Source organism: Embiotoca jacksoni, unplaced genomic scaffold (genome assembly GCF_022577435.1).
Source record: "Embiotoca jacksoni isolate LCO1_2020_lvr unplaced genomic scaffold, fEmbJac1.0.p SCAF_27, whole genome shotgun sequence".
Taxonomy (NCBI): Eukaryota; Metazoa; Chordata; class Actinopteri; family Embiotocidae; genus Embiotoca; species Embiotoca jacksoni.
In genome coordinates this window covers 4,883,382-4,910,887 of record NW_027185378.1, presented here as the reverse complement: position 1 = coordinate 4,910,887, position 27,506 = coordinate 4,883,382, and the positions used below count along the sequence as shown (strand labels likewise).

The window sequence follows — 27,506 nt, the reverse complement described above, 5'->3', positions numbered from 1 at the left end:
TGGGGACTTTTGTAGAGCTCTAGACATGACTCAACTCATTTAGGGTGCCACAGCAAAAGGAATGTTTTCAAATTACAATATGTGTTACTGAGTGTAGATTGATTGGGAAACTTTGTTAATCTAAAACAAAATACACAATTCAATCAAGTGTGCAAAAAAGTCAGAATACTTTCAGGGACAGTGACTCCATCTGTGCTGTCCAAACCTGCGCTGCAGAGCAAGAGGCTTTGTGGGTACCCGTCCATTACAGGGCTCACACATACAGAATGACACACAATAGATCCTTCTTCATGGTGTTTACATTCAGAAGTGCTAAACCGTTTTTTATTCTCTGAGGTGGGGTATTCTTCAGTATCCACAGAATCACTTTTTGTTTTATAATCTAGAGTGAAAATGTAGGAGCAACAGAATTATGAGGGGAAAAGAGACATTAGTGATGTGTTTATGAGCAGCGTTTGCTGTGAGGGCGACATTTGCATAATGCACGTGGACATCAGAATCAAATGAGAAGCGCTGGAAAGAGCCTGGCAGGTGGGAGGGATGGAGCGAGGATGAAAGGAAGCGAGAGGGGGGATATTGCACAAATGTACACATCCGGAAAGGAGAATGTCAAAAGAAACAGGCGCCCAGCACGGGCTGTTTGTGTTCTGCTCTTGGTTTGTGCGTGAGAGATAACAACATCGAAAGTTCAGTATGTGTGACTTCAAGCTCTACAGATAACGGGCCAAAGCAGTTTTTCTTTTTTTTTTTTTCAGGTACCCGTGTTAAGACCTTAGAGAATTATTTGACATTTCAGGAGCTAGCTGTGTGATTAGTGAAAAAGTAGAAGCAGAGTGAGTCTGGCTGTGTCCAAAGTTGAAATAAAGGCTCCTTTAAAACCTCAAAACCTCTTAATCCTGCTCTTAATTGTCTTAATGGTGCCTGTTGAGGTTAAGGCTGGGCGTCCAGTTCCTTTAAATACAGTGCAGTCCAAAATAGACGTTTTGTGTTGTCCGAGTTGTACTTCTTTTAACAATAGTGTTATGCTAAACTTAGCAGGCGTACTAAGTGTAGCGACTGTCCAATTGGACATTAAACTGACTTACGTTACAAATCCAAACTGCAGTTACTTGGTAAATTCACCAAATTCACACACCAATAAGCGCTTAACCGCCACGCAAGGTTCTCATCTGCTATGAGAGCAACTTGGAGAGAACAGTGGACTGGAGAGACCGGGGAAAGGACGGTCAACCCTTCAATTAGCAGACAAACCACTCAGCTCAGCCACAGCTGCCCCAAAATCTTTTCCCTAATGTTACCCCCAATCTTCAGTCTAAAATGTAAGGGTTTATGCTGTGCGGACTTTGGATGGCAGGTTCTGGCAATGTGACTCTGCTGTGTAAACAGATTTACAGTAAAAGATTTATACCCCTCTAAGATTAATGCAAGTACATTACACACACACACGGTAATATATTCTGTAGATTCCATTTATTTACAAATGTAAATGCTGATACTGATAATAAAGTGAAAGAAGTCTGGCCACCACGGTGAACAAGGAACTATTTATTTACCCCATAAAAATGTCCTGCAAAGGCATCATAGTTACTTTGACAACACTTGGTTCCTTGTATCCAGACTTCTCCTCATACAGCTGAAGTCTGCTCCCTTTTGTACATTCCTGTGCCATTTCTGCTCTCTCTGGCGTCATCACAGTCACTGATGAAGGGAAACCCAACCCTCTGCTCAATCCATTGGGCAACACTGAGCAGTTTCTTGTCTTGGAGTGTGGGGCCTATGAGCTGCAAGCCAATGGGAAGGCCCCGTCGTGATAATGCCGTTGGCACCGAAACAGCAGGGAGACCTGGGGGTGAATAAACAGAGAGTTGAAAGAAAGTCCATGGAGATAGGAAACGATTAGGATCTCAAGGTTAGTTGGAGGTTAGTTTGGAGAGGGAGGTGGGAAAAAGTTTAACCGCAACTAAAAAAAACTCCTTTTAGATCTCCGAGATGCACTTTATCCTGACCGTGAAATCACGATATGTAGACTAGGTCGTGAGTTTTTCCCTTCAGAGAAAGACAAAGTCAAAAAGACAAAACCGCTTTTGTTCACAAATACTCATTTCCACTTGTATTGTCACTTTAACCTTCATGACTGAATGTGTCTTTGTTGCAGGACAGAAAATAAGCAATAATAACTACAATCGTTTTGAGCGAAAGGTTTTCAGTTCTGGGTGTGGGTGTACACAGTATGTGTGTACATTCATAATGAAGAAGTTCTTGAACCCTCCCACACTTCCTACACATTGCATCAGCACTGCCACTGGCCCCGTCTGAGGGGATTTTTTTTTTTTTGTGTACCTGCCATGTTGGCGGGCTGGGTGAAGACGTCATCCTGTGTGCTGCGTGTTTGGTTGTCTTCCTGAATGAAGTCGTGGTAACGGGCGGCATCAGTAAGCGTGGTGGGCGTCAGGAGTACATCGACACCTGAGCTGAACACATGCCTGAAATCTTCTGCTATTAGCCGGCGGACTTGCTGGGCCTTTATAAAGTAGTGCTGGTAGTTCCTGGAGAAGAAAGAAAAAAAAACTGTTTTGTTAATTTGGAAGTATTACACTGCCAACAGATACAATTATTGTATCTCAAATCCGCTTTCAACTGTAGAGTCTGGTGTCAACAGGGAACCAAGTGCACAGAAAAGGTCAAAGTGATAAAGTGACATGCTGGTTTCAAGTTGACGTTCGAGTGAACTGAGTGCATGACTGTTCCTGTCTTACTGTTTCAGCAGGAAGTAGTTCCCGGACAATATCCTCCCTCTTACTACATCGTTGAAACCCTCATGTCGAGTTGAAGCGTACATGGCTTCCGTTGAACTGTCCATCTTGCTACGGTGGCCTGGTAGAAGAAAAATCAACAATAATACCTTTCATCACCATTATATAAAATGCTGGCAACACATATAATTGTGTTGTAAATGCTGCCACGCCTCACGTTGGTAAGACGTGGCAGCAAATTGAACATACTACAGACTGGTTTGTACCGTATTCCAGGCCGTCAAAACGGGCCATGTTAGATGCCACTTCGGCGTGGCAGAGGACGTGGTAGCACACAATGGAGTACTGGGTGTGGGGGAGGGACACCGTCTCCACCCGCGCGCCTGCCCTCTCAAACATGTCTGCAACACGACTCCACTGTGCTAGAGTCTCCTCGGACAGCCCCGGGGCATGATACTCCTGATACACAAGCAAGGTACAGGGAAGACAAGCAGGTTTAGAAAACGGGAAAAAAAAAATTTGCGCTTAATCAGGTATTCACATATCAAACGATGATTTTAAAGTACAATTCTTGTTCTGCACAAGGAATTTAAATTGTTTTTCATCAAGTCTATCCGTCTATCTACCGGAGTCAGCCCCTAGTGGCCCAAAGTGGTATTGCACTTTAAAACACTTCCACGGTATCTGCACAGACCCAAATACTACGTCCTTTCTATTTCCTTTGAGATATTATTCAGTACGGCAGCAATGTTTTCATTATACAGATGAACTCACCTTGGGAATGCCTACACAGATGTTCTTGACATTAAAGTCTTCAGGAAGCTCTGTTAGTGCTGAAGGGGCCGGAACTGTTGTTGAGTCTCGTGTATCCAGACCTTGGAGGATACCTATTTCAAATATCAACACAATCTCGAGGTAAGGTTTTCTATTTTAGGGCATTATGTTAAATGCACAGCGATATGGCGGTACAGCTATACTGATTTAGTCACAATGACAGATGTTCTTGACATTATGTGGATAAGTTTAAACGTTCTCTTGAGGAGATTTTCTGGCAAACAAAACAAAAGTGATGTTAACGTTCATTGTCTCTCACGGAAATGCATTGGAGTACTTGAAAAGCGTGCAGAACACATTTTCTTTCTCATTAGACAATTTGCAAAGCTACTTTGCTACTTAAAATGATGCATTGTTTACAATCACGTTGGCTTCCTTTTTGTCTGCCGGTGTTCAGCATTAGGAACCGACACCCGAGTAATGACAGGTCACAAATAGTTCCCCACCTAAAGCAATGGCTGCATCATTGACACTGCGTGTCATTATCCCAGGGACATCCATGGAATTGACCAAGGGGATGAGTCCATGTCTGGACAGCAGACCATAAGTGGGCTTCAGGGCCACAACACCACACAATGCTCCTGGGTTACGGGTGGAACCCCCAGTGTCAGAACCCAGAGCCCTGCCAGGTAAATACCAAAACAGCACATTTTCATAAAGTGGTTTAAATCAAATCTTTCTCTCTGAATGTCTACGTGATAATTATCCTGATGCAGCACAATGTGTTTCCTCACAGGTAGCTGGTGAGTGAGGCCACGGCTGCAGCGCTTCCACCTGAACTTCCCCCAGTGATGACCCAGTCAGAGTCCGGTGCCGCCCCCGTCCGCCCTCTGTAGGAAGCTGCGTAGCTCCAGGGGTTCTTCACCGGACCGAAAGCTCCATCGGTGCTGCCGGCACTGGGAGATAAAACAAACGGTCACAGGCAAAAAAAAAATAATCCTGAACACCTACTCTCAGATTGTTTTTGTATTTGCACACATTTGTGCCTATTATGAAGCCAGTTCATAAACAGATTGTGATTTTCACCTGATTAGCTTTTACCAAAGGATTCTGACACATTGATATCATAGACCTTACCCCATTGCAAACTCGTCCATATTGGTCTTGCCCATTAGGATGGCCCCTTGGTCAAGTAGCTTCTGGACCACTGTTGCATTGTATGGCGGAGTGTAGTCTGTAGCAAAAGTAATGATAGGTTTACATTACTGAATTGGGAAAAAAAATAGAAATCACAGTAACTTTTTCACAGAGACGGTTCTGACAGACCTTTAAGCATCCTGGAGGCACATGTGGTCTTGATATTCTCTGTGCAGAAGTTGTCCTTAACTGCGAAGGGGATTCCATCCAGAGGACCTTTGGGGACACCTGACGGAAGACAAGATCAAACAGTAACGCCTGTACCTCCACACAGGATATAAATCAAATACAAACTCACGTGTCCACACCTTGCAACAGTCTAGTTTCGGACTGTTGAGCCTGCTTCAGTGCCGACTCCTCCGTCACAGTGACGTAAGCGTTAAGACGCCGTGCTTTCTTGATACGATTCAGACATTTCCTACAGAGCTCCGTTGGGGAGATTCTTCCCTCCCTGAGTGCCAAAGACACCTGGAGGAAAAAAAAAAAAAAAGGATGAAACAACAGTGAGTGGTGGAATGTAAAAAAAAAAACTGTGTCTGAACAGAACTTGGAACTTTTGACTCGTCACAGTTAATCATGTATTATTATTATTATAAAACACAATCGAGTAAACCTAGAAGTCCATGAGAGGGTGGCAATGAATCAGCATGTGTCCTCTGTCATTTCAGAGGACAATACTGTGCTGTGTAATTTTGATAATGTGTGATAAATAGAACATCATGCTCCACAACTAGTATTTGTTTCCTGTTGTTTATTCTTTCTGCTAATACTTGTTTACTGAAGGTTAAGATATAAGACTATTTGTAGCCTATTTTTTATTATTTTTTTTACCCTGTCTTGTCATTATTTTACTGAAGTTAACAAATCTCTATGTTCTTGACACTGTCATTGTTTTCTTTAGGATTGTTTTACGAACATGAGCAGCTTTATGAATGAGCTGCCTCTTTTTAAAAAATTTTTTTTTACTTTGTCTTGAACTCCATTCGCATAATTATTATATTTTACAGCACATTTTTTATTCAGCCTTTATTTATACTCGAGAAATCATTGAGGGTGACCTTCATTTTTTATTCCGATGACATCCGGTCAAATAAAAAAAACAACGGCAGTGATCACAGCAATAAGACGAGTTGACAAGAGATCAGATTGTAACTCCAGTTAAACCATTTAACTGTCAGATGAACAATTTCTAATTTAATCGATATATTATGTCAACAAGCAGAATAATGCGGCAGACAAACACGAAGAACTACCGCAAAAATAAAACAACAACAACAACAACAACAAGCGAGCAGTCGTACTGACCTCCTTTATTGTCAGGCTGAGCATGTTCACCACATCCTTTTAACAACCTTTCAAATGAACAACCTCCGCACGGTGCTTCTGCAGCAGCAAGCCGCCATGTTTGGACCGGTCAACGACGTCTACCAAAGCCGTCCTGCGATTGGACAGTTGTCGAAAGAACCCGCGCTCCGATTGGTGGAAGCTCCGACGGCCGAGTTAACGAGGGGAAAGGCGTGTTACGGAAGAAGAGGGAAAGGTGTCCTGAAATGATTGTACATTTTGCAGGTAGCACGCGGTTTTACGTGTTTATAAAGAGAAGGAAATGTTTATAGCGAGCTTTAAACGAGAGGTTTTTTTAATTTGCATTCAGTCGGTCAAGGACTAAACGCACCGAGAGCTACTTTATTTGTTATTTGTTGACGCTCGGGAGATGACTTCAGTCAGACAGCTGGTGTGCAGCAGGTCGCTGCTTCACCTTCATAAACCACCACGTGTGCAAACATCTGTTTCGGGACGCGGTACCGAGACGAGACTTTTCAGCAGCTCCAGCAGACGCGGCACTGTTATGCCCGCCTGGGTTATTGATGCATACGGAAGCAACGGTGTTTTACGGTTCACAAAAAATGCTGGTTTTCCCATCATCAACTACCCCAATGAGGTTGTTGTGAAAGTGTGTGCGGCGGGACTGAACCCACTCGATGTCGGCATGAGAGGTGAGTGCGTGATCGGATTTTATATCCGCAAAGCGAGATCAGAAGAAGTGTTGGGAAACTTCAGTCATAAGAAAACATTTTTTTTAAATAGTTGTTTCCTCTTGGAGAGCAAAAAACAAACAAACAAACAAAAAAAACCCCAGTCCAGTCGAGATACTCAGTCAAGACGGTTGGCGTGACGACTTTTGTGGTTTGATGTTTATTTCAAGTGAAAGGTGAATCACACAAAGCATCATCCCCCTCCCAGACAACCCTGAGGTTTTTTTTTTTTTTTTTTTTTTTTTTAACACCAATTTGTGATGTCAAAGGATGTGGTGGATTACCTGTTGGTGGGAGGGGCAGCTGAGAAGAAGTGTTAGTTTTCCCTACACTGATTGTACTTTTTGAGTAGCTGGTGAAAGGCTGATGTAAAAGAGATAGGTTTTGAGCTTTCTTTTTTTTTTTTTTTAAATGTATTAACTGAGCTAACTTCCCTGATATCTGACGGGTAGTTTGTTCCACAGCTTCGGAGCGTAACTTGACAAAAGCTGAATCCCCAATTTTCTTTCAGCTGTTTGCTGGGAACCTCCAATAAACCAGCAGCAGTTAACCGGAGAGTGAGAGATGTGACTCTGTCCGAGCCCATTGAGAGCTTTGTATGAGGAGGAGGACCTTTAAAGTCCGTTTGTTGGAATAAAGGGATGACTAAAAGGTTATTTTTGATCAAATAACCTTGAGACATGTTCCACGACATAAATCGTGATTAAAGTCCCATTGTTAAAATGATCCTTTCTAATATTTAATTATATTTTTGAATGAGAAGGCACTTAATCACCTTATTTTGAGCAATTAAATGACCAAAAAAACGAATTTATATGCAGTGAATCTGGAGTTTATGCAGATCTGGGACCCCCGGTCAGTCACCGCGCGGCCGCTAATCCAACCATGCAGTTTAGTATGTGGAAGAAACTCTTCTTTCTTCATCTTTGACTGAAGCCTACTGTAGTTTTAAAAGTCTGTAATCCAAAACTCTCTCCCTGTCAGGAGGCTACGGTGCAGCTACTTTGTCTATGAAGAGAGACCCTCTGAGCATCAAACAGTCAGGCAGCGAGTTCCCTCTCATTCTGGGACGGGATGTGTCGGGCATCATCATGGAGTGCGGCCTGGATGTGAAGTACTTCAGAGAAGGAGATGAGGTACGGAAAGTAAATAACAGACTGGTAGCGGCGCGTGCACGGGAGCGCAGAGTCGTGTATGAACATGGTACGAGTGTTACAATATAAAGTCAGAGGTGCGTAAACAACATCTGGCATCGGCAGCGGAGTGAAAACAATTTAAAACGGATTAGACAAAAATCTGTCAGACACATCAGTCAATGTTAAAAACACAACTGCTCTATGCGGATAAATCCAGATTTCTGATGCTAATCGGTGTTGGTGAGGAGCAGTGGTAGCAGTTTCATTGGCGCAAAGAGGTTTTCTCGGCTAACAATAAACTGTGTAATGCCATCTGAGCCTAGTTACACACAGTGTATCCGAGCACTGTGGATGACCTCGCTCACCCATCTCCAGTGTTATGCTTTGTCACAATGATCCTTCTCCCGGGATTATGCACTGTCATCTCAGCCTGGCTTGGAAAACGACATGTCGTCTCTTGACGTCTTCTGAAATGAGGTGAAATAAGTTCTTGTAGCAAGCTGTGGGTTTCTGTTTGAGCCTTCTGTATGATTTCTCAGATTTGAACCATTAATAAATATAAAAGACGTTATCAAACATATAATCAAATGATTTAAAAAACTTTTTTTTTTTTTTTTTTAGTTTACCTCAACTGTATCAGACCCACAACTGTGGAAGAACCCCTGAGTGACCTGTGTGTGTGTGTGTGTGTGTGTGTGTGTGTGTGTGTGTGTGTGTGTGTGTGTGTGTGTGAGAGAGAGAGAGAGAGAGAGAGAGAAGGCAAACTGGGACAAGAAATGGAAATAGCTGTCTTAACACATCATTAAGTTATATTCTGCTCTTATTCAGCACACATTAGTTTACAAATTGTAATCTTCTGGATTAATGACTGTTGTGTTGCTGTCTTTGTCCCTCAGGTGTGGGCAGCTATCCCACCATGGAAGCAGGGCAGCTTGGCTGAATTTGTCGTAGTGAGTGGCAACGAGGTATGGCCCAGCTGATGGACACCTGTATTACTGTTGCTGTTTTTTTTAAACTACTATTGTTAGTGTCAATTTCTCAACTTAGTATTTCGGTTTCTTTTGTCCGCGTGAAGTGTAATATTTTCATCAGCGTCAGTTCTGGATAATCAGTTTCCTTTTTAGTGGTTGCGGTTTGTTTTTTAGTGATGCACTTCTGACCGCACCTTTTAATGTGTGTCGTGCTCAGGTATCCCACAAACCAAAGTCACTGAGCCACACGGAGGCGGCAGCCATTCCCTACGTGGCAACCACTGCCTGGTCAGCGCTGGTTAATACCGGCGGACTCAGCAAGGACAACTGTGCCAACAAACGGTAAGGGAACGTGGACAAATACCGCCGTGCACACATAAACGCACTCGCGCACAATTTCCACTTGTTGTTAATCCCTGTCCATCCCAAAGAACCTCCCTGTCTTTGATCATGACAATTATTCCACTCGCGGCTCCTTTTGAGCCCCCCGTTAGGCCGCTCCTTAATGAGCCTCCGGGTGATGGGCTGTGGTTCTCTGACAGCAGCCCCGATGCTTCTTTACACTGCAGTGAACTTGACGCACTAAAGCCCGGAGTGGCTTTGACGTCAATCCTAATGAGGCAGACTCTGTGCAAAAATAGTGTACAAAACGCAATCGTTGATACATTCATTACGCATTTGTGTTTTTCCATCTGCCCCACAGGATTTTAATCCTGGGAGGATCTGGAGGAGTGGGAACATTTGCTATACAGGTATACAGGAAAAGGTGGATGATGATGGTCAAGCTGCATTATTTTATATATTATGTGACATTGTTTAAATGTATAAAAAAAAAAAAAAAAAAAACAACTGTGATGGGAAAAAAAAACCCTGTGTGTTATTAACAGTCTGGCGGTCTGAAACCCTGTCGGGTGTCAGACACCTTGCTTGTTGACCTGAATACTGCAGCTCACATTACACATACGTAACATTTGATCTCTTTTTAAATTTACATCCTCCGCGTCTCACGAACATTGGGTAAGATTAAGCAGCTTACGATAACCCAAAAATTTTGATCTGTTGTTTACGACATAGGAAACTAAGATTACAACACAAGTTACTTTTGACACTTCCGCTTGAAAAGAAGTGCTTCTACTTTTAAGACGTAACCAACAACTGTTGATTTATGTGCAGTTGCTGAAGGCGTGGGGAGCCCATGTGACCGTCACCTGCTCCCAGAATGCCGAGCGGTTTGTAAGGGGGCTCGGGGTGGACCATGTGGTGAACTACACTGCAGGACCCGTCGAGGAGCCGCTCAGTGCGCTGGAGAAGTAAGAGGAGGATCCCACGCTCACAAGCCTCACAGGCCAGTCCCTGGAGCTCCAGTCAGCTCGTCAGTGTGGGGAAACTGAGCCTGTGAATTTTTTAACGAGCTTAATCACACTCTGACTTAATCTCTCTCTCAATTTGTTATCTGCCCAGTCACCCTTTTTTTTTTTTTTTTTTTTTTTTTTTTTTTTTTTTTCTCACACCTACAAGTTCTCATTTTCATTTTTCATGTCCAATCACCCCACACCTAAATGTCTCCGCTTGTGTCTCTTGTACGCTCAAGATTCAACCTGATCCTGGATAATGTCGGGGGCGACACGGAGCGATGGGCACTGAATCTGCTGAAACCTTGGAGTGGCGCCAAGTATGTCACCCTTGTGACGCCCTTCCTCCGGAACACTGACATGCTGGGTATAGCCGACGGCATGATGCAGACTGCTGCTACAGTGGCAACCAAAGCCCTCAAGGTACTCCCGGTAGAATGACATGGATACGGTGCGACTGAATACAAATGTCTTTACTGCACTAGTTGTGCCCTCTTATGTGAACTGATCGAAATGCAACATGTTGTGATCACATTGGGAATTTTGCATAAACGCTGTTGTATGCTATTTTGCTCCTATTAGTATTGTAGTGGACATGCAGTAAGAGTACTATCATATTAGGTACGCCTGTAAAGTCTATTGAGGTACAACAAATCCTAAGTTTATATACACTCACCGACCACTTTATTAGGTACACCTTGCTAGTACCGGGTTTGACCCCCTTTTGCCTTCAGGACTGCCTTAATTCTTCGTAGCATAGAGGAATGTTTCCAGCACCTTGTTGAATCTGAGATTTTGTTCCATATTGACATGATGGCATCACGCAGTTGCCTCAGATTTGTCGACTGCACATCCATGACGCAAATCTCCCGTTTCACCACATCCCTAAGCTTCTATTGGATTGAAATCTGGTGACTGTGGAGGCGATTGGAGTCCGGTGAACTCATTGTCATGTTCAAGAAACCAGTTTGAGATGATTTGAGCTTTGTGACATGGCGGGTTATCCTGTTGGAAGTAGCCATCAAAAGATGGGTACACTGTGGTCATAAAGGGATGGACACGGTCAGCAACAATACTCAGGTAGGGTGTGGCATTTAAACGACGCTCAATTGGTACTAAGGGGCCCAAAGTGTGCCAAGAAAATATCCCCCACACCTTTACACCACCACCACCAGACTGAACCATTGATACAAGGCAGGATGGATCCATGCTTTCATGTTTTTTTTACTGGATATTTTCTCTTTTTCTGACCATTCTCTGTAAACCATAGAGATGGTTTTGCGTGAAAATCCCAGCAGATCAGCAGTTTCTGAAATACTCAGACCAGCCCGTCTGGCACCAATCGCCATGCCACGTTCAAAGTCACTTAAATCACCTTTCGTCCCCATTCTAACGCTCGGTTTGAACTTCAGCAGGTCGTCTTGACCATGTCAAAATGCATCGAGTTGCTGCCATGTGATTGGCTGATTAGATATTTGTGTTAACGAGCAGTGGAACAGGTGTACCTAATAAAGTGGCCGGTGAGTGTATGTCATAATGAGAGATGAGGGTCTTCAGAGTTCTTCAGCTGAAGCAGTTCTGATTTTTGACAAACCTTTAGAGACTTGAGCAGGTTCTAGCAGTCTTGGCACCTACTGCCTTTTTTCTAGTCATTTTCCAGAGGAGTTCACGTTTCTGAGTTCCTCTGGGTTCTAATGTTGGCAATTTGGCCTATAAAATCACTTTTGTGTTAATAGGAGCAGGGGTCCAGACAGTTGAAGTAATTATATGAGATACCTTCTATAATATGTTGACTTTTGTCCATGCGTTTTCCGATTCTTCCCAATCACTATGTCAGCAGTTTCCACGCTGTAGTTCTTTCAAATGATCTGATTCATTAATGGCATAAAAACTAACCTCGGGTACATCTGCAGAGCTGTTCTAATAAAACCCCTCAAATATAAAAGAATATATGGTTCTGTAGTAAACATGTAACCAGCTGCAGCATCGTCATGTTACTGAGACAATAAGCCACAGACACACTTATTAGGGCCCGAGCATCGGTGCAAAAGCCCTATTGTATTTCGTAAAGGTGTTCTACGTCGTCGTCGTTGTTCTTCTTCTTACGTGAAGTGATTTGCCTTTTTGGAGGCTTTATCATATTCAAAAACTCATGAAAGTGGATACACATATGTCTCCCGGCGAAAAATTTGGTATTCTAGTGGAGTCGCGAATGGGCGCGGCCCAACGGCTCGAGAGCGCCCCCTGTTGGAGACAGGAAATGCGACAAAAATAGCAACTTTAAGCGGTTATACGCGGTCCCTCGCGCACTGCACGTCGGGGAGGCGGCTTCGGGGAGGCGGTGTGCCGCAGTGCGAGGGCCCGTACATCACTGCTTGCAGTTTTAATTTAGCATTATGTCTGCCAACATGAGGTCAAAAAACCTAGTTGCCAGTGACCCTATACACTTTTTAGATAACATTATACAAATGCTTTTTATGTGATTTGACATTTTGACACCAGTTAAAGACAATTAGTTTGATGAAATACCAGGGGAAATTAATTGGGAAAAAACAAAACCAGTTGCACATGCAATATATATTTTCAACTCGCCTTTGGTCACGTTATAGGCCAGTATTGCACCAATGATGTTGACAGAACTAATTTACGCCACAGTGAATTAGACAGTTTTATGTCTTTCCTGTGAAGTAATCTCTCAATCATGTGAAATCCCGCTTGAGTTCCCATGCCCGGTGCATATTTTTCCACTGTAACCTGGCTTCATACCTGAAGATCTACTTGTCTTATGAACCAACAGGTGGAAAAACATGCAGAGATGAAAAGCTCAGCCAGAGAACTCGGTTAAATATAACCGTCAGTTAAATGTCAGTTCACAAACTCGGTGAGATGAACTCTGTGAAAATGCCTGAGTCATTTTCGTTCATGAAAAGGAGGAAGACCGTTATTACTAATCCCACAGATGTGGTGATATCTCTCCAGTCACTATGGTTACAGTGTTTGTAGTGTGAACACAGATGCCAGTGTAACTGGGATTAAAAAAAAAAAAAATGTTTCCTGAAAATTCATCAAGGTGCAGATCAGGACACATAAAAACTAATACACTATTCACCACAAACACACGCACAGACACACGAATACACAGACACAGTTATACACAAGGAAGTAGCATCCTGTCCATGTGGTCACTGTGGTTAACATCGTGCAGAGCAAGTTTGCATGATGTGCTTTTGGGTATCATATCATTGCATCTTCCACTCAGTTTATGACAACACAACCCACTGTGTGAGCTTTCTCACACGTGTGTGTTAAAGCCATATTTAAATTTGAATTTTTAATATAACACTACTTTATAAGCTCTACTTGAAGCAAGATGTGAAGTGGAAGTATTGTGGGTGACTTTGAAATGTTCAAAGTTTCAAAGGCTCATATTCTGTAGTGATGAAAGGAAATAGAGCCACAGTGCCACAGGTGTTGGAATTTTTTTTTTTTTTTTCTGTAAAGAAGGTTGCCGTTCTTAAATATATATATATTTTTTTTATTGTCAATCAATCCTGTAAAAAGACCAAACAGTGCATTCGTCCATCTCTCAACACTTTCCAACGTCACTACCATATCTGTGGCACCACCCATCCCCACTGAAGACATACATCTTTCCAAATGTTTATGATGCAAGGTTTTAATATTTTCAGGGATTTAGATGAAAATTAAGAAAATCTTGAATATCACCAAACTTATTTTTGAAACAAATATGACCAATGACCTCAGCTGGGGGAAAAGTTTTAATTCTGACTTCATCATTACTTTCAAGTGACAAGAGTAAAGTAGTTTGTTTGTCAGTAGGATTAGAACGGGCTGGGACAGCCCCACGGAAGTGCGTGCGTGCATGTGTGTGTTGACGAGGCACTCAGTTTATTCACTTCCTTTCCAGCGTATGAAGAAAGGTTCCAGGGTGCTCTCTCTCTCGTCTACCATCTTTTACTTCGTACCCTGTCTTCTCAAGTGTAATCGTGTCATTTTCAAGAGCCCTGTTACATCGCTCAACCTGAACTCTCTCAGCAGATTCACTGATTGTAGCACGTCTGGGCTTGTTTGAAACAAGTATTTAGTAGTACCACCAAAAGAAAAAAAAAAAACAGTGCAGCGTTATTACTCACAACATTAAATGATCTTTTGTCTACTGGATCAAAAATTCAATGTGGTTCCTCGGAGACACAAACGACCCGCTGAGCCACAAAGTTTATTTTACGTTTGCTTTTATTTCTTCACACACACACACACACACACACACTTTGCTGCTCTCGATTCCGGCGCTCTGCTGCCCTGCCTCCGAGCGTCCGTCCAGTCGCGGCCTTCCTCTCCTCCTCACCAGGTCCTGCTCGCTTATCAAGGAGAGAAGCAATCCCCTGATTCAGTTCAGCTGCGCCAATTATCCTTCTCCCGGCACCGTTCCCCGAACCACTCCATCACTCTCTTCCCCCCAGCAGCTGAGCTGACCACACCCCGCCACCACACTGATTTGACTATATTTTATGTTTTTTGCCATGGTCTCACCTTGTGATTCAGAAAGTGTAGTGTAAGAAAGCCTGGTAGACGTGTACTCCTGACGTTCTAATTCACAAGAACATTGTCTCTCATCATCATCGCACTGTCTCTGTAATCAAACCTACAACCTGGGAGCGATTGTTCAGACTGACGCTGTAGAAGTGCGTGTCGCTGTTTTAGTGTCGAAGAGTTGTCGGAGGTGACACGGGTTGTCACGTAATGAATGTTTTCTCATACATCCCAGATGGCCGCAGTTAACTGAAAGACACATTTATAGCACCATGACGACACCTCTAAGTAAGAAGAAAAGGGAGGGTGATGTGCTTTGTGGGTGTATAGACAAGAAGTGAAAGCTACTGTACACCTCCAGGTCTCGTAGCCTCTTGTTTTCTTTACAATGTGTAAAGTGTCAGTAAAAGGAAAACTAGAGTGCAGACTACTTGCTTGGTTGACAAACTTCCCTAATTTCTAAATAGGCCTCAAGGAAACATGTTAAATAACTCCTTTTTTTTTTTTTTTTATTGAAAATCCCTATGGACCCTATAGACACAGACACACAAAGGCCCAAACATAACAAAAGACTGAACAATACTTCTTTTATCATTAGTTGCCGGGAATCCTTTACAGCGGTTGAAGCCTTCAGGGAAAATGACTGCTTCTCCAACAAGTCACACGACACATGAGAATCTCGGAGTACATAGACTTACGTCGATTAATGGAGTTTTGTATATGTAAAGATTTAAAGAGATTACAGAATGAGTATTTCTGCATTGTATGTTTATAATGAAAAGTTAAGGGAAAGACGTCATGCTTTGAACCCAGGCACACTTCCTTTTTTTTTTTTTTTTTTTTTTTTTTTTAACATGAAGACACACTAAACCATTTAACCATAATCAAAAGTCCCACTGTTATGCACTTAAAAATATTGAGATTGAGTCTTGAGATTACAGCATTTTACTTGTTCATCAATTTGTTTTTGTCCTTCAGCTTTCTTAAAGCTTAAGATACCTCGTCAGACCTCTCGGTACTTTTGCTAATCTTTTCTGTCCTTCTGTTTTCTTCCACAGCACCTGGTGAAGGGAGTTCACTACCGCTGGGGATTCTTTGCACCGAGTGGTCCTGCGCTGGATGAAATAAGGGACATGGTGGATGCAGGACAGGTATGAAGCCAGATTAATCCCCTCTAAACTGTCCGGTGACTGTGAGTGAAGGAAAAACTGACTTCTGTTTCTCATTACGTTTTATTACTGGCTGCATTATCGTGTTCATTCGAATACAAAATGTACATCAAAAAAATACTGAAATGCATGTCACAAAAGTACTTTAACTGTGAGTCACATATGCTATTATTCACTGATTTCATTTGATATCTCAATGGAACAAAAATGGGTGGTTCAGTGAGATAGATTACAATGTATGTAGCTTTATTTAATTAATCTGAGGGGTTTCTCCTTCCATCTATCTTGTGTTCCTCACTCCAGCATGCTGACGCAAAAACATGGTTTAAAATAAAATAAATAAAATAAAATAAAATATGGAGCAAAAAGTTGGGAAGAAGCATTTTGTGTGACCTCTGCTTATTTTTCCTCCATCTGTTCTCTGTCAGATCCGGCCCGTGGTGGAGGAGACTTTCAACTTTTCGCAGGTTCCGCAAGCTTTTGAGAAGTTGGAGAAAGGCCACGCCCGAGGAAAGATTGTAGTCCAGATCAGCAAAGCGGGGGATGAATTATAGCACTGACTTTTGAAGAGTCTGTGGATTTTTCTGCACAAATAAGGTACATTAAACAAGGTTGCTACTGTTTTTGATTCTCCAGTGTGGGGCTTTTGTACTTGTATTAGTTGTTTGGCTTCTGAAAATGTTCACATAAGCACCACTGTCATTGGCTTCAAAATGTTTGACATTTTATATTATATCAATGAAACATGAATAAGCTACTGAAAGGAAACTCCAGTCAGTTTGTTTAAAGAGCAATCATAGATAATTATAGTAATTTGTGATCATATGTTTCATGTCATATATGTTTGACACGGTCACAGATCATTATTAATTACTTCCACTACCTTCTACACTCACTGAGCACTTTATTAGGGACACCTGTAGACCTGCTTATTCATGAACGTATCCAAACCAGCCAATCATGTGGCTGCATTCCAGCATAAACTTTAGGTTTCGGAGGCTTCAGTTGATGTTCACAACAAACATCGGAACGAAGAAAAAAAAAAAATGCAGTGTCAGTGAATTTGGCTGTGGTATGATTGTTGGTGTCGGACAGACTAGTTTCAGTAGAACGAAAACTGTTGATCTCCTGGATTTTCACAACATTCTTTCGAATTTACTCTTCATGGTGAAAATTTGAATGAGCCACAGTTCTGTGGATGGAAATATTTTGTCGAGGAAATAAGGTCAAAGGCTGAATACATGAATTCATGGAGGCAACAATAACTGACGTGTGTGAATGCCACATTCTACCTGAGTACTGTTATGGCTACAGTTTACCGTCTGCTAATAGCTTCTTCCTCCAGCATACAGCACGTCAAAAAGCAAATGTTGAGTTCAGTTCAGACTGGCTCCCCAGTCACCACATCTGAATCGAGTTGAACACTTTTGGGACATGGTAGAGCGGGAGATTTGTAATATGAATGTTCAAGTCTGCAGAATTTATGTGATGAAAGATGAAGATTAAACATGGGAGGAAATTGTTTTATTTGTAAATAATTGTATTTGCTTTATTTTGTAAAAAAGACTAAATCATTTTTTTTTTTTTTACATTTTTAATGTTGATGTATAACAGTTTTCTTATATTTACAATCAACGGAGGGCAGCATTGTTATTGCGGTTCTGTTTTCAAAATGAAAACTATCTGTACACTTGATGCTTATGTACAACCCAATGCAGTAGAAGTGTAAAAACCTATAGTCCTAAAAAGATATCAACACTTTACAATAGATGAATTTAATCTAAAGTAATTACAAAAAGAAAAAAAAGTCTTAATCTGCATACATCTTTTGGCGTGTAGGCACATCAAACTTCATATTGCAGCTGTCAATACAATCTATACATTCGTATCTGCCAACATGAAGATAAGGAAAAAGTTTGTGAAACCGTGTGAGAAAAGTACCATAAGAAAAAAAGGTGTGCAGCATTGAAACAGGGCTGAGTTCTCACTACAGGCAATGAAAACACGATAAAGAACAGAGTCTTTAGTATGAACTGATTGAAATCCAAATCACTAAAAATACACATTTCACGTTACTCATTTGTTCTGAAAAAAAAAAAAAAAAGAATACAAAAATGACCATATTTCATCCAAAGCTGTGTGCACGTAGACTCAACGTTTGTGTAATGGTTAATACAGATCCAGTCAATGGTTACCCTCCTCAACAAGAGTGAACAAGAGTCAAACTACAACAAAAGAGTACAAAATACACTACAGTTTACATGTCTGCGGTTGGGGGCCCACCTTGGAGCTGCATGTCAGGGTTCAGTCTCCTGACAGAGCTGCAGCAGGGGGCTGTGGGGACCACAGCAGAGGCTCATCAGATCACAGAATCTCCAAGGTCCACCTCTGGCTCAGTTTTCTTCCATCAGATGTGTTGAGGATCACCTGGTTCTTGTCATACTGATGACCACCTAGCAGACAGATGCAAGAAAACACACAAATTACTATTTAAATATGGTTTAACTGTTTATATTAGCTGTTAAAGTGATTTGTTTTCCCATAAGCAGCACAGATCAGCTAATGTTGTGCATATAGAGAAGGCAGATGGAATAAAAAAAAAGTGTTATTTTCTGATGGTGGCAGTTAATAAACCCAAACAGTGAGACTGTCAGCACAAACTGTGGTTAAAGTAAAATATACTTTGCAAAAAGCCTTTTTCACTACTGCAATTCCTTAATACATCAGGAGATGGAGCTGTTGGATTAGGACAGAATCTCAATCCAGAACCGGAGACGTACTTCACATGGCAGTTTCAAATTTCAAATGCATTTCATAAGACAAAGCTGTCTGACCTTTGACCTCCAGTATCAGATCAGGCTTGAGTTGGCAGCGCACCAGGCCGTCAGGGGTGATGTTCCACAGCTGGTTGTCTTTGCCTCGTTCTGGGGAAACACAAAGCCGGCTCCCCGCCATCACCATGCTGCCTGCTGTCTCCAGGCAACAGTCCTCCACCAGCTGGGGACAAGAGGGACACAGTGGATGAGATTCTACTAAATGTAGGTAATGATTCGTTTTCTTTGCAGCACAAAATACAATTTATTGTATATATATATTTATTTTATATATATTTAAATATATTTTGTTCTATAATCTACAAAGAAACATTATGAAATTAGTTCTCAAGAGTCAGTTTTTAATTTTGCTGTGCCTCTGCCTAAGCTGTCACCATTCCCTTAATGTATTTTGTAACAGAAAATTTTCATTCATATCTGCAGCAAAATACACAAATACATACAAAAAAAAAAAAGGACTTGATATAAATAGAAAAATCACTTGTTTCTTTTGTTTCTTGGCCCGTTGCTTATCTTTCCATAACCATGCACTGCAATCTGATTGCAAGTTCATTTACGATATCCTGCTCTGGCAGACAACCAACGACAAACTCTGTGGTGGGGATGTCCACAGGAATGAAATAAGTCTGTTGGAAAGAATGCATGTTGTTTCCTGTTTTCCATATCGTCTTAATCAAACCCTTGTTTTCAGGTATATAGCTGCTTTGTTTTCCAATTATGACTCTTTTTTTCTTTGTTAAAAAAAAAAGTTCTAATACTTAACTGCAACCTTTCACAGACATGAGTGCTAGTAGGTGAGCAGACTGCTTTAAGGTTACCCTGAGCTTTGTTTTTTGTACCTTGCAGGTGAGCTGTCCGTCCCGATAGAGCCACACCTGCTCCACTCCTCCTGTGTCCTCCACGGCCTGAACCCTCATCAGCTTGATGTCATCCAGCGCTCCTGTGAGAGACATCACACATCCCGTCTCCCTGTTCCGCAGACGGAAATACATCGGTTTCTGTTGGAGGCAAACATGCAAAATAACATGGTTAGATTTCTTTCATGAACATGTCCATGTTACAAGAAATCATGAGAGTTATTCGTGTAAGTTGATGGTATGTATTAATGTGAGGTTTGTAAAATGTTCGATAAACTAGTGTGTGATCTATATATATAAAAAAAAAAAAAACCACATTTAAAACTAAACATGTTTTCTACTCAAATAAATAAATCAAGCTGTCACTTGAACAAGACTGAACATACAGCTTTAAATGACAACAATGAAGCATTTGGAGAAGTAATGAATATCAAATTTAGGTGGAACGGGTACGTCACTAATGTGGTGAACTACTCTTTGTGAAGTTACAAAAGGGTCACTGACTTGATACGTCTACTTTGAATAGCATTTGCTTCAATATTTTATTATCAAATGGAATGACATTCACACACCTGTGAGTAAGTTCAAGTGTCCCAATACACTTAAGGCTTACTGTATGTTCCTATTTTCTGTTATTCTTTTCCATGTGAGAGAGTAACATAAAAAACACAGGTAAAAGCGCAGCGTGGGTACGTTGTGTGTGTGTGTGTGTGTGTGTGTGTGTGTGTGTGTGTGTGTGTTATTTTTTATTAAAGGATTCTAATTTGTGATTCTCTCCTTCCATACCTGGAGTAATGGGCGGAGGGATCCGATTCGCTGCCAGCTGTTACACTTGCACAAATCCCCCACTTCGCTTGGCTGGAGAAACAGCTGTTGACCTCTGTAGTTACTGCCTTCATACAACACCCACCTGGACGGAAGATAGTAAGCCTCGTCTCTTATTCAGTTCAAATTTTGCATTAAAAATGTGGCAACACATTTCACAGAAACAAAACTGAACAGTATACATCATCATATTCCAAAGATAAAATTCATCTGCTTTGACATATTTGACTGACCTGGTCACATCTTGGACATTTTTTTACTGCTCTTAACCCCTTCAGCCTTGAGCTATTTTTTTTTTTTTTTAAATCCCACCTAAGTGAACCATCCCAAATTTAGTCGGCAACAAACAGCTGCAAAGCCGGAAGGCCTATAGGAGCAGCCTTAGGTTGTTTGGATCAGAGACACTTGTGGAATACAATAGGTCTCCTTATCCTTATCAAAAGGTCAGAGTGACTTCTCAAAAACCTCTGCTTGATCAAAACTTAAAAACAAAGAGCGAATAACAGACCTACAACAAAGAGCCAGTGACATTATGAGGGGTTTGAACTTGTTCTATAGATTCTCCGCTGTTACTCTACCAAATTTGCTACAACAGAAATAAAGCACAACAATGCTACAATCATTTTAGTCAGAGTATCACTCTTCATTCAATGAGCAGTCAAGCTCTTCATTGAATGCAAAGCATTCATAAGCTAAAAACAGTTGTGTTGCATTTCCAAAGGAGATGTGGCCTGGTCCCGGTACAGGGATTTTCAGGGTAGAAGGGGTTAGTGAGAACATGTATAGTTCTAAAAACTATCATCATTTAAGGGAATATAGAACCCGACCACCGTGGCTAGAAGTTTGGTTAAACAGGGAGGTGCTTCGCTAAAATATTTGCTAAATAGACATTTTTCTATTGAAATCTGTATTTGAGATCTTAGTAAAGATGTAAAGATCCCACCTATAACATTTTCTCTAAATAAATTCATGTTATAATAATTTACATAATTCACAAGTTTGAGTTGAGGTTAGATAAAACCAAAAGTTTAGTTGTACTAATGAGTTGATCACAATTTGAAATATCTTAATATAATTAAAACGAGCATTACATCTCGTTTATATTTTTCATTGTTTACTGTATGGGAAATGTAAAACAACTTTGGATAATTAGCAGGTTTTAACTGTCTTTGTTGTTAGTTATGCAGCTACTGATGTTTTTATATCTGGATAACAGACTTAGCTTTCAAAGATACCAAAAAAAACAATATTTGAAGTGTTATGATGGTTACATACATTCCTCCCTCCACCACCAGGGAGCGTATGCGTGCGTCCATGCCTTTCTGCAGCAGGTTTACAGTTTCATTTGTCAACACCAGCCTGCGACCTTTACAGCTGGCTTTAGTGAACAAGATGATGGAGGGCAGAGAGAGCTCCTAAAGCACAAGAAGAGAGAAGTGGATTCATGTTCACTGAAAATGAATTAAATTTACTCATTTATCACGAACAAGGCACGGGGAATATCACAAAGTGTTGAAGATATTTATACACACACACACACACACACACACACACACACACACACACACAGATAACTCACATGTCCTGCAGTCTGTATGGATCGAATGTTGGAGTCTGAGGACAGGAAGCCCATGGCCTCTGTGTTGGGGTATTCTCCTTTCTCCAGGACAAACATGTTCTCTGTAAACTGGTCTCCCTCATACGCAACCCAGCTGACACACACACACACACACACACACACACACACACACACACACACGTTATTGATTTCAAATTGTTCTTCAATGTTTGTAATTAAGTTTTCTCACATTCAAATACAGTCAATATAAATTCATAATGTGGTTCTTTGTTGTCAAGAGAAACTTTGAAGCCCAAAATGTTGTTGAAGTGATTCAGTAAGTTTCTAAAATGTGAAAACATTACAATGATATTTCCATTTAGTAAATTTCTGATCTCTTAATCCCACGTTGGCTTTTCCATGCAGTGCTTGGTGGTTGTTCAATTGCACCTACCTGCCAGCCAGCACCTTACAGGATCTAGGCCTAAAGTCCTCATCCAGAGCTGCTACGCTGTCTTCCAGAGACACTAGCCTTCCCTGGAAGTCTGGTTCAGAGTACAGCTGGACCTGCAAACACACACACAAGCAGCCTTAAATTACCCAGCCAGAACACACCAGAATATCCCCATCACTTCCTTTTAATATAGAGCCTTGAATGAAGAGGCGATACCTTGAATTTGGTTGTTCCCATCAGCATGTCCTACAAAACAAAGACAGGAGCAGTTAGGATCATGAGCCCGAACATTGCCGATTCTGCTTTTTTCTGAACAGCCCATATGGGAAATCTGTGTTTAACTGATCCTAATAGTTCCTTACGTGGAAGACGGGTTGTATGGATGAGATCATGTAGTTCTGTGCTCCCCAGTCCTCTGGGTTCGCATACATGCCTTTCTCCAGGATGTAGAGCTCTCCACTAAATCCAGGCTGTTCAAACGCCACCCACCTGCAATGTACACCAAACCAACATCCTGAGATCCAAAACAACACAGTCACAGTAGTCATCAGAACTTTTTTTTTTTTTTTTTTTTTTTGTGTGACAAATACATTAAATAATATCATGTCAACCAATCACATCATATCAGATTACCCGATCTGATCGGTTCTCTGATTAAATCTCTGACTTGAAGTGCAAAGCCAACATTGTAAAAAGAGGAGGTCTAAGAGGTTGTAAAATGACCGGCAAGGCAGATGCAAAGCAAACAGAGTTGTGTAAAGATCAAACAAGTTCACATACCTGAAATTGGCTAAAAACAAATATTTGCTGTAAATCCCTGATTAAAGACATGCAATTCAACCATTGAGAACGTTCTTTTAAATTTTTTTTTAATACAATTCCATACTTTACTATAATTTCACAAGCAATACTGTATGTGTACTAGAGTTGGATCAAGGCTGTCATTTGCTGAAACATCAAAGAGAAGCATCCAATGTACAGTAGGTCTCTAATAGTAACTTAATATTCACTACTATTTATACTATCAGTGTAATTTCTTGCCTTAAAGACAAACTTTTTGTGTTATCTTTTGTGAAACCTGACGTATCAGTTACAGAAATGGATCCGTTTCGTAATTCACCCTCTGGGGCTGTTATGTGTGAGCACTTGTGTGTCTGGGTGTGTGTGTTTGTGTGCACAATGACGGAACATTTAGTCAAGTACGTGAGGTGAGAAGCACACGCCCATGAGCTGTAAGGGCGTGCACAACACAGAGTCAAAATGTCTCCCTGCTTATGAATTTGGAACTTCGTTGGGTGTTTTTTTTTGCTTTTGTTGGTTTCTATTTTAAACAGAACCACTTTGACTTACACTCCACCGGTGACGTGGACAGACTGGGTTTTGACCCCGTGGCCGACGTCCTCCATGTTGAGTACAGGGCCCAGCAAGTCCACGTTGTTCCCCCGCTCGCTGAAGCTCTGCTCGCTGAACAGTTTGAGGTGAGGGGACAGGAAATCCTTGGGAAGATAACAACGCGGCATGATCATTTAAAACTGATAAATGCAGATACACCACAGCATTCAAGTGCTCAGTACCAACAATGCAATTAGGTCCAAACGGGGATCTTGCAAGTTAACGTCTCGGGTGATGCTTACAGTGACCAGAGGCCGAAGGGACGAGAGCCCATCCTCTGATCCTCCCCAGTCGCTGCATTGAGGATATTCCCCCTCTTCTAGGATGTACTGCTGGCCTTCAAAGTCGGCCTCCTGATACCCTACCCAGCTATATGGACAAAAGAAGAAATATTACATTTAGGGTTAGAATTTTTTTAAGCCATAACCATCGAATAAATCAAGTCTCCTGAAATCTGATAATACGTTTGATTGCCACACATAATGGCGGATTTAATTTTAAACTTTTACTTTCACCTTATTTCAGTTTAAGAATCCTAATGGCTGCCTCAGAACCAAAGATGACCAAGAAATGGCTGGTTTCAGATGATGATAATAACCCCCTTAACTCTATTCACCCAAATACTTACAGACCACCAAGTATCTTTATAGACCCCACTGAAGACAATGTCTTCTTGTTCACGTCAGGTTTGTCCGTTTCTTCTTCTTCTTGCAGGTTGTAGACATCACTGTCCACTTCCATAAACTCTCCATCAAAGTTGGGCTTCTCGAACACTAAGGCCTACATGAGAGAAATAGACAGAAGATTCAAATCCATGTCGTGAACGCAGTCCTTCAGCATGCGTGTAACGTGTGTGTGATGATGTGCTCCTATGTGTGGTTTTCGGTCCGCTCCTGCCCGGAGGCAGGATGCCATTCATTCCATAGATTACAGAGCAACGTGGACTATGTCATAACATGGTGTATATCAGACCTGTCTATCCAGAAGGTACACAGGCTATAGGTGCTGGCTGTAGGCTAGGAACTGTCATCTTAGTGGAGGTACAGGTACAGGTCAAAGTACCTTCTTTGACCTGTACCTGTAACTGTACCTTTACCCAACATTGTTTCCGTTCTCATTAGGATTACACATGCATGACAAATTTCAATGTTTCCCAACCCCATGTGAATTAGAGCCAAGCCACCGACACAATGAATCATTTCAGACAAACATGCCTGGGCTAAACTTGAATGATTCTTATAACTCACTCACAAGCCACAGCAAACTTTCCCTTCTCAAACATCCTTTGCCTCAAGATTCTCTGAGGCCTATTTACAACAATTTATGAGATTTGACTGTGGCGATACTTTCATACGGATATATGCAACAGATGTAATGCAATGCCGAACAAACCTTGACTTCGTTCGGATGCTCCACCCTTATTGCTCCCTGAAAAAAAGACAGACGTTGTCAGACTTAGGCAACTGACAAATTGGGAGTACAGTATAAACATACTGTATATAGTATATATACACTGTACCATTCGCAGGGGTCTGAGAGAGCCAATGAAGGGCTCAGGGAAGCCCCAGGTCTCTGGGCAGGGATACTCGCCCGACTCCAGCACTCCTACCAATCCTTCAAACCCTGGATCAGTGTACACCAGCCAGCTGAAGATACACGGACACAGCATGGGAAAGGAAAGGTGAGCAGGGTGACTGACTTCAACATGTGATTTTTTTTTCTTTTTCTTTACAGTACTTTGGAAAAGATAACCTATGACATCATATTACATAATGCAGGGAATTAATGAGGACCCCTTCACGCTCTACACCAAGAGCCAGCTAAAAATGTTAGGGCTAACCAGCAATAATCTGCAGCAAGTAAAACTATGACAACCACAAGCTGTGGCCTGCAGCTTGCATTCTTTCACAGAAAGAAAACACATGTTGCACCAGAGACCATGGAAGTTTCCAGAAATTGTTCATCTTTGTGAGCTTTTAGACGACTAGTTAGTTAGTAGCAGCAAAACTGACAGAGCACAAAACAACAAAAACTGACAGCTTGCCATAATACAACAACCCAATTTATATACAGCACATTCGTTGAGTGTCAGCCAAACTTACACTCCAGAGTGGACCTTAATGGAGCCAGTGGACTGCGGGATCCCATAGGAGCTAATCTCCACAGTGTCGCCGCAGTATGATGACATCCTCCCCAAGCCGTTTACTTCTGTAAACAGGTCGACTTGGGGTATGCTATAGTCCTACAAAACACACACACAAAAAAAATCAATTGTATGAGATTTTTTATATTTTTAAATTAAAATTAAATAACTGGGCTTTTGAGATACTCAGTACCAATATATACGAATTTCCGTTTTTCTAAGCTTGAAATGAAATTTCTGATATACTTATCAAAACAGTTATTATGTTCAACTTAAATATAGGATCTCCACTGACATAGAACATGTTCTAAAACTGATAAACAGGATCCAGGATGGCAGACTGACAAATGAGATCAAATAAAAACGAACTTACCCTTACTGCCAGTCGAATAGAACCGATGACCATAGGTGCTGTTGGAACAGGCTGACCCATCTCGTCTACTGTTGTTGGAATTCCCTCCTCTGCCCACATATTCACTATGTGGTCTGTAGGACCTTCCTCAAGGGCAATGATACGCCCTTGGAATCCAGGTTTTTCATAGAGGAGCCAGCTAAAGTGACACCAAATAACATTACATCATCAAAAATGTAAAAAGTTGTCTCATTAATGTGAGTTGATGGATAGACAGAGGGAAAATTACACAGCTGCACTTCCATAGAAGGAAGAGGATGTTCTCCAAGTTAGAAGGACAGAATACAAATTTTCAGAAGACAGGTGTAAATTATTTTGGAAGATGAGAATGAAACAAATCTATTGCAGGCAGACTGACAGAGGACACTGCGAAGAGCTATCTCGCCACCTGATTTGTTTAAATGATCAGCTACATTACAAAACTGAAGAAGGAAAAGTAATTTCCACAGCCCCTATCTATCCACACAATGACACTTGTAAACACTAGTATTCATGTTCCAGCTACAGAGATCTCAGACCAGTGAGAAGTCCCGTACCATCCTCGGACGACTTTAACTGATATGACAGGGGACAGCTTCATTGCGGTGGCATCTTCTAGATCACCGTGGAGTTCGAAGGCCTCTCCTCCAAACTGAGCATGTTCGTGTACGACAATCTAGATCAAGAAATGGAAATGTCATTGCAATCTGTGAAGGCATCAATTGTCACTTCTATTCCCAATGCTATTAAAATGTGTTTAACAAGCATTTAATCATACCATTCCGGGCCTTTTGTGGAACCCTCTTACTGCAGGTATCTGTGAGAAAATGTGAGAGACATTCTGATTAGAGCCCGCCAATATATTATTATATACTGTATATTGGCCTATCGTAGATATGTCAGTATGTCGGCGTCTATGTTGGCCGATATGCACCGAGATTAAAACTTTCATAATGCAGAACATGATGCTTTGGACGGACAACCCGAAAATGAATGCCTCCATCCTTGGCTGTCACTGGTGCAGAGGCATAAACACAGATGGTATCACCATTACTTTGTAGAAAAATGCATATTGCCACCTTAATTTTTTTCATACAATGGTTAGAAAAGTGT

At 41.5% G+C, this 27,506-nt stretch overlaps 3 protein-coding genes across 4 annotated transcripts in view; 1 reads left to right on the top strand and 2 right to left on the bottom strand.

The window, feature by feature from the left end:
- Positions 1–1,455: 1,455 nt before the first annotated feature.
- Positions 1,456–6,134, bottom strand: qrsl1 (glutaminyl-tRNA amidotransferase subunit QRSL1). The gene is made up of 11 exons (XM_069160899.1): positions 6,030–6,134; positions 5,033–5,192; positions 4,854–4,952; positions 4,665–4,761; positions 4,322–4,483; positions 4,034–4,209; positions 3,528–3,640; positions 3,020–3,212; positions 2,757–2,874; positions 2,341–2,546; positions 1,456–1,843 (listed from the first exon to the last, which is right to left on the bottom strand). Exons 1-11 carry the CDS (start codon positions 6,051–6,053, stop codon positions 1,626–1,628), a joined length of 1,566 nt encoding a protein of 521 aa, XP_069017000.1. The 5' UTR covers positions 6,054–6,134; the 3' UTR covers positions 1,456–1,625.
- An 82-nt stretch (positions 6,135–6,216) lies between these two features.
- rtn4ip1 (reticulon 4 interacting protein 1) lies at positions 6,217–17,462 on the top strand. 2 transcript variants are annotated; one of them, XM_069160900.1, is made up of 9 exons: positions 6,217–6,721; positions 7,745–7,896; positions 8,793–8,861; positions 9,085–9,209; positions 9,571–9,619; positions 10,041–10,177; positions 10,459–10,642; positions 15,829–15,921; positions 16,368–17,462. In XM_069160900.1, the coding sequence occupies exons 1-9, from the start codon at positions 6,439–6,441 to the stop codon at positions 16,491–16,493; spliced, it is 1,218 nt and encodes a 405-aa protein (XP_069017001.1). In that variant the 5' UTR covers positions 6,217–6,438; the 3' UTR covers positions 16,494–17,462. The 2 variants fall into 2 exon arrangements, with proteins under 2 accessions (XP_069017001.1, XP_069017002.1); XM_069160901.1 differs by having other exon boundaries at positions 6,218–6,293.
- Positions 17,463–18,028: 566 nt separating this feature from the next.
- Positions 18,029–27,506, bottom strand: part of crybg1a (crystallin beta-gamma domain containing 1a) — a 44,229-nt gene continuing 34,751 nt past the window's right edge. Inside the window, exons 6-23 of the mRNA XM_069160456.1 lie at positions 27,172–27,210; positions 26,951–27,069; positions 26,376–26,553; positions 25,962–26,101; positions 25,379–25,505; positions 25,252–25,287; positions 24,488–24,639; positions 24,102–24,228; positions 23,818–23,963; positions 22,830–22,956; positions 22,684–22,713; positions 22,468–22,580; positions 22,035–22,167; positions 21,731–21,870; positions 20,417–20,540; positions 19,613–19,771; positions 18,774–18,936; positions 18,029–18,392 (exon numbers count right to left, since the gene is read on the bottom strand). Of these exons, the coding sequence (XP_069016557.1) occupies positions 18,304–18,392; positions 18,774–18,936; positions 19,613–19,771; positions 20,417–20,540; positions 21,731–21,870; positions 22,035–22,167; positions 22,468–22,580; positions 22,684–22,713; positions 22,830–22,956; positions 23,818–23,963; positions 24,102–24,228; positions 24,488–24,639; positions 25,252–25,287; positions 25,379–25,505; positions 25,962–26,101; positions 26,376–26,553; positions 26,951–27,069; positions 27,172–27,210 (2,142 nt within the window). The 3' untranslated portion in view covers positions 18,029–18,303. The remainder of the gene's footprint in view (positions 18,393–18,773; positions 18,937–19,612; positions 19,772–20,416; positions 20,541–21,730; positions 21,871–22,034; positions 22,168–22,467; positions 22,581–22,683; positions 22,714–22,829; positions 22,957–23,817; positions 23,964–24,101; positions 24,229–24,487; positions 24,640–25,251; positions 25,288–25,378; positions 25,506–25,961; positions 26,102–26,375; positions 26,554–26,950; positions 27,070–27,171; positions 27,211–27,506) is intronic.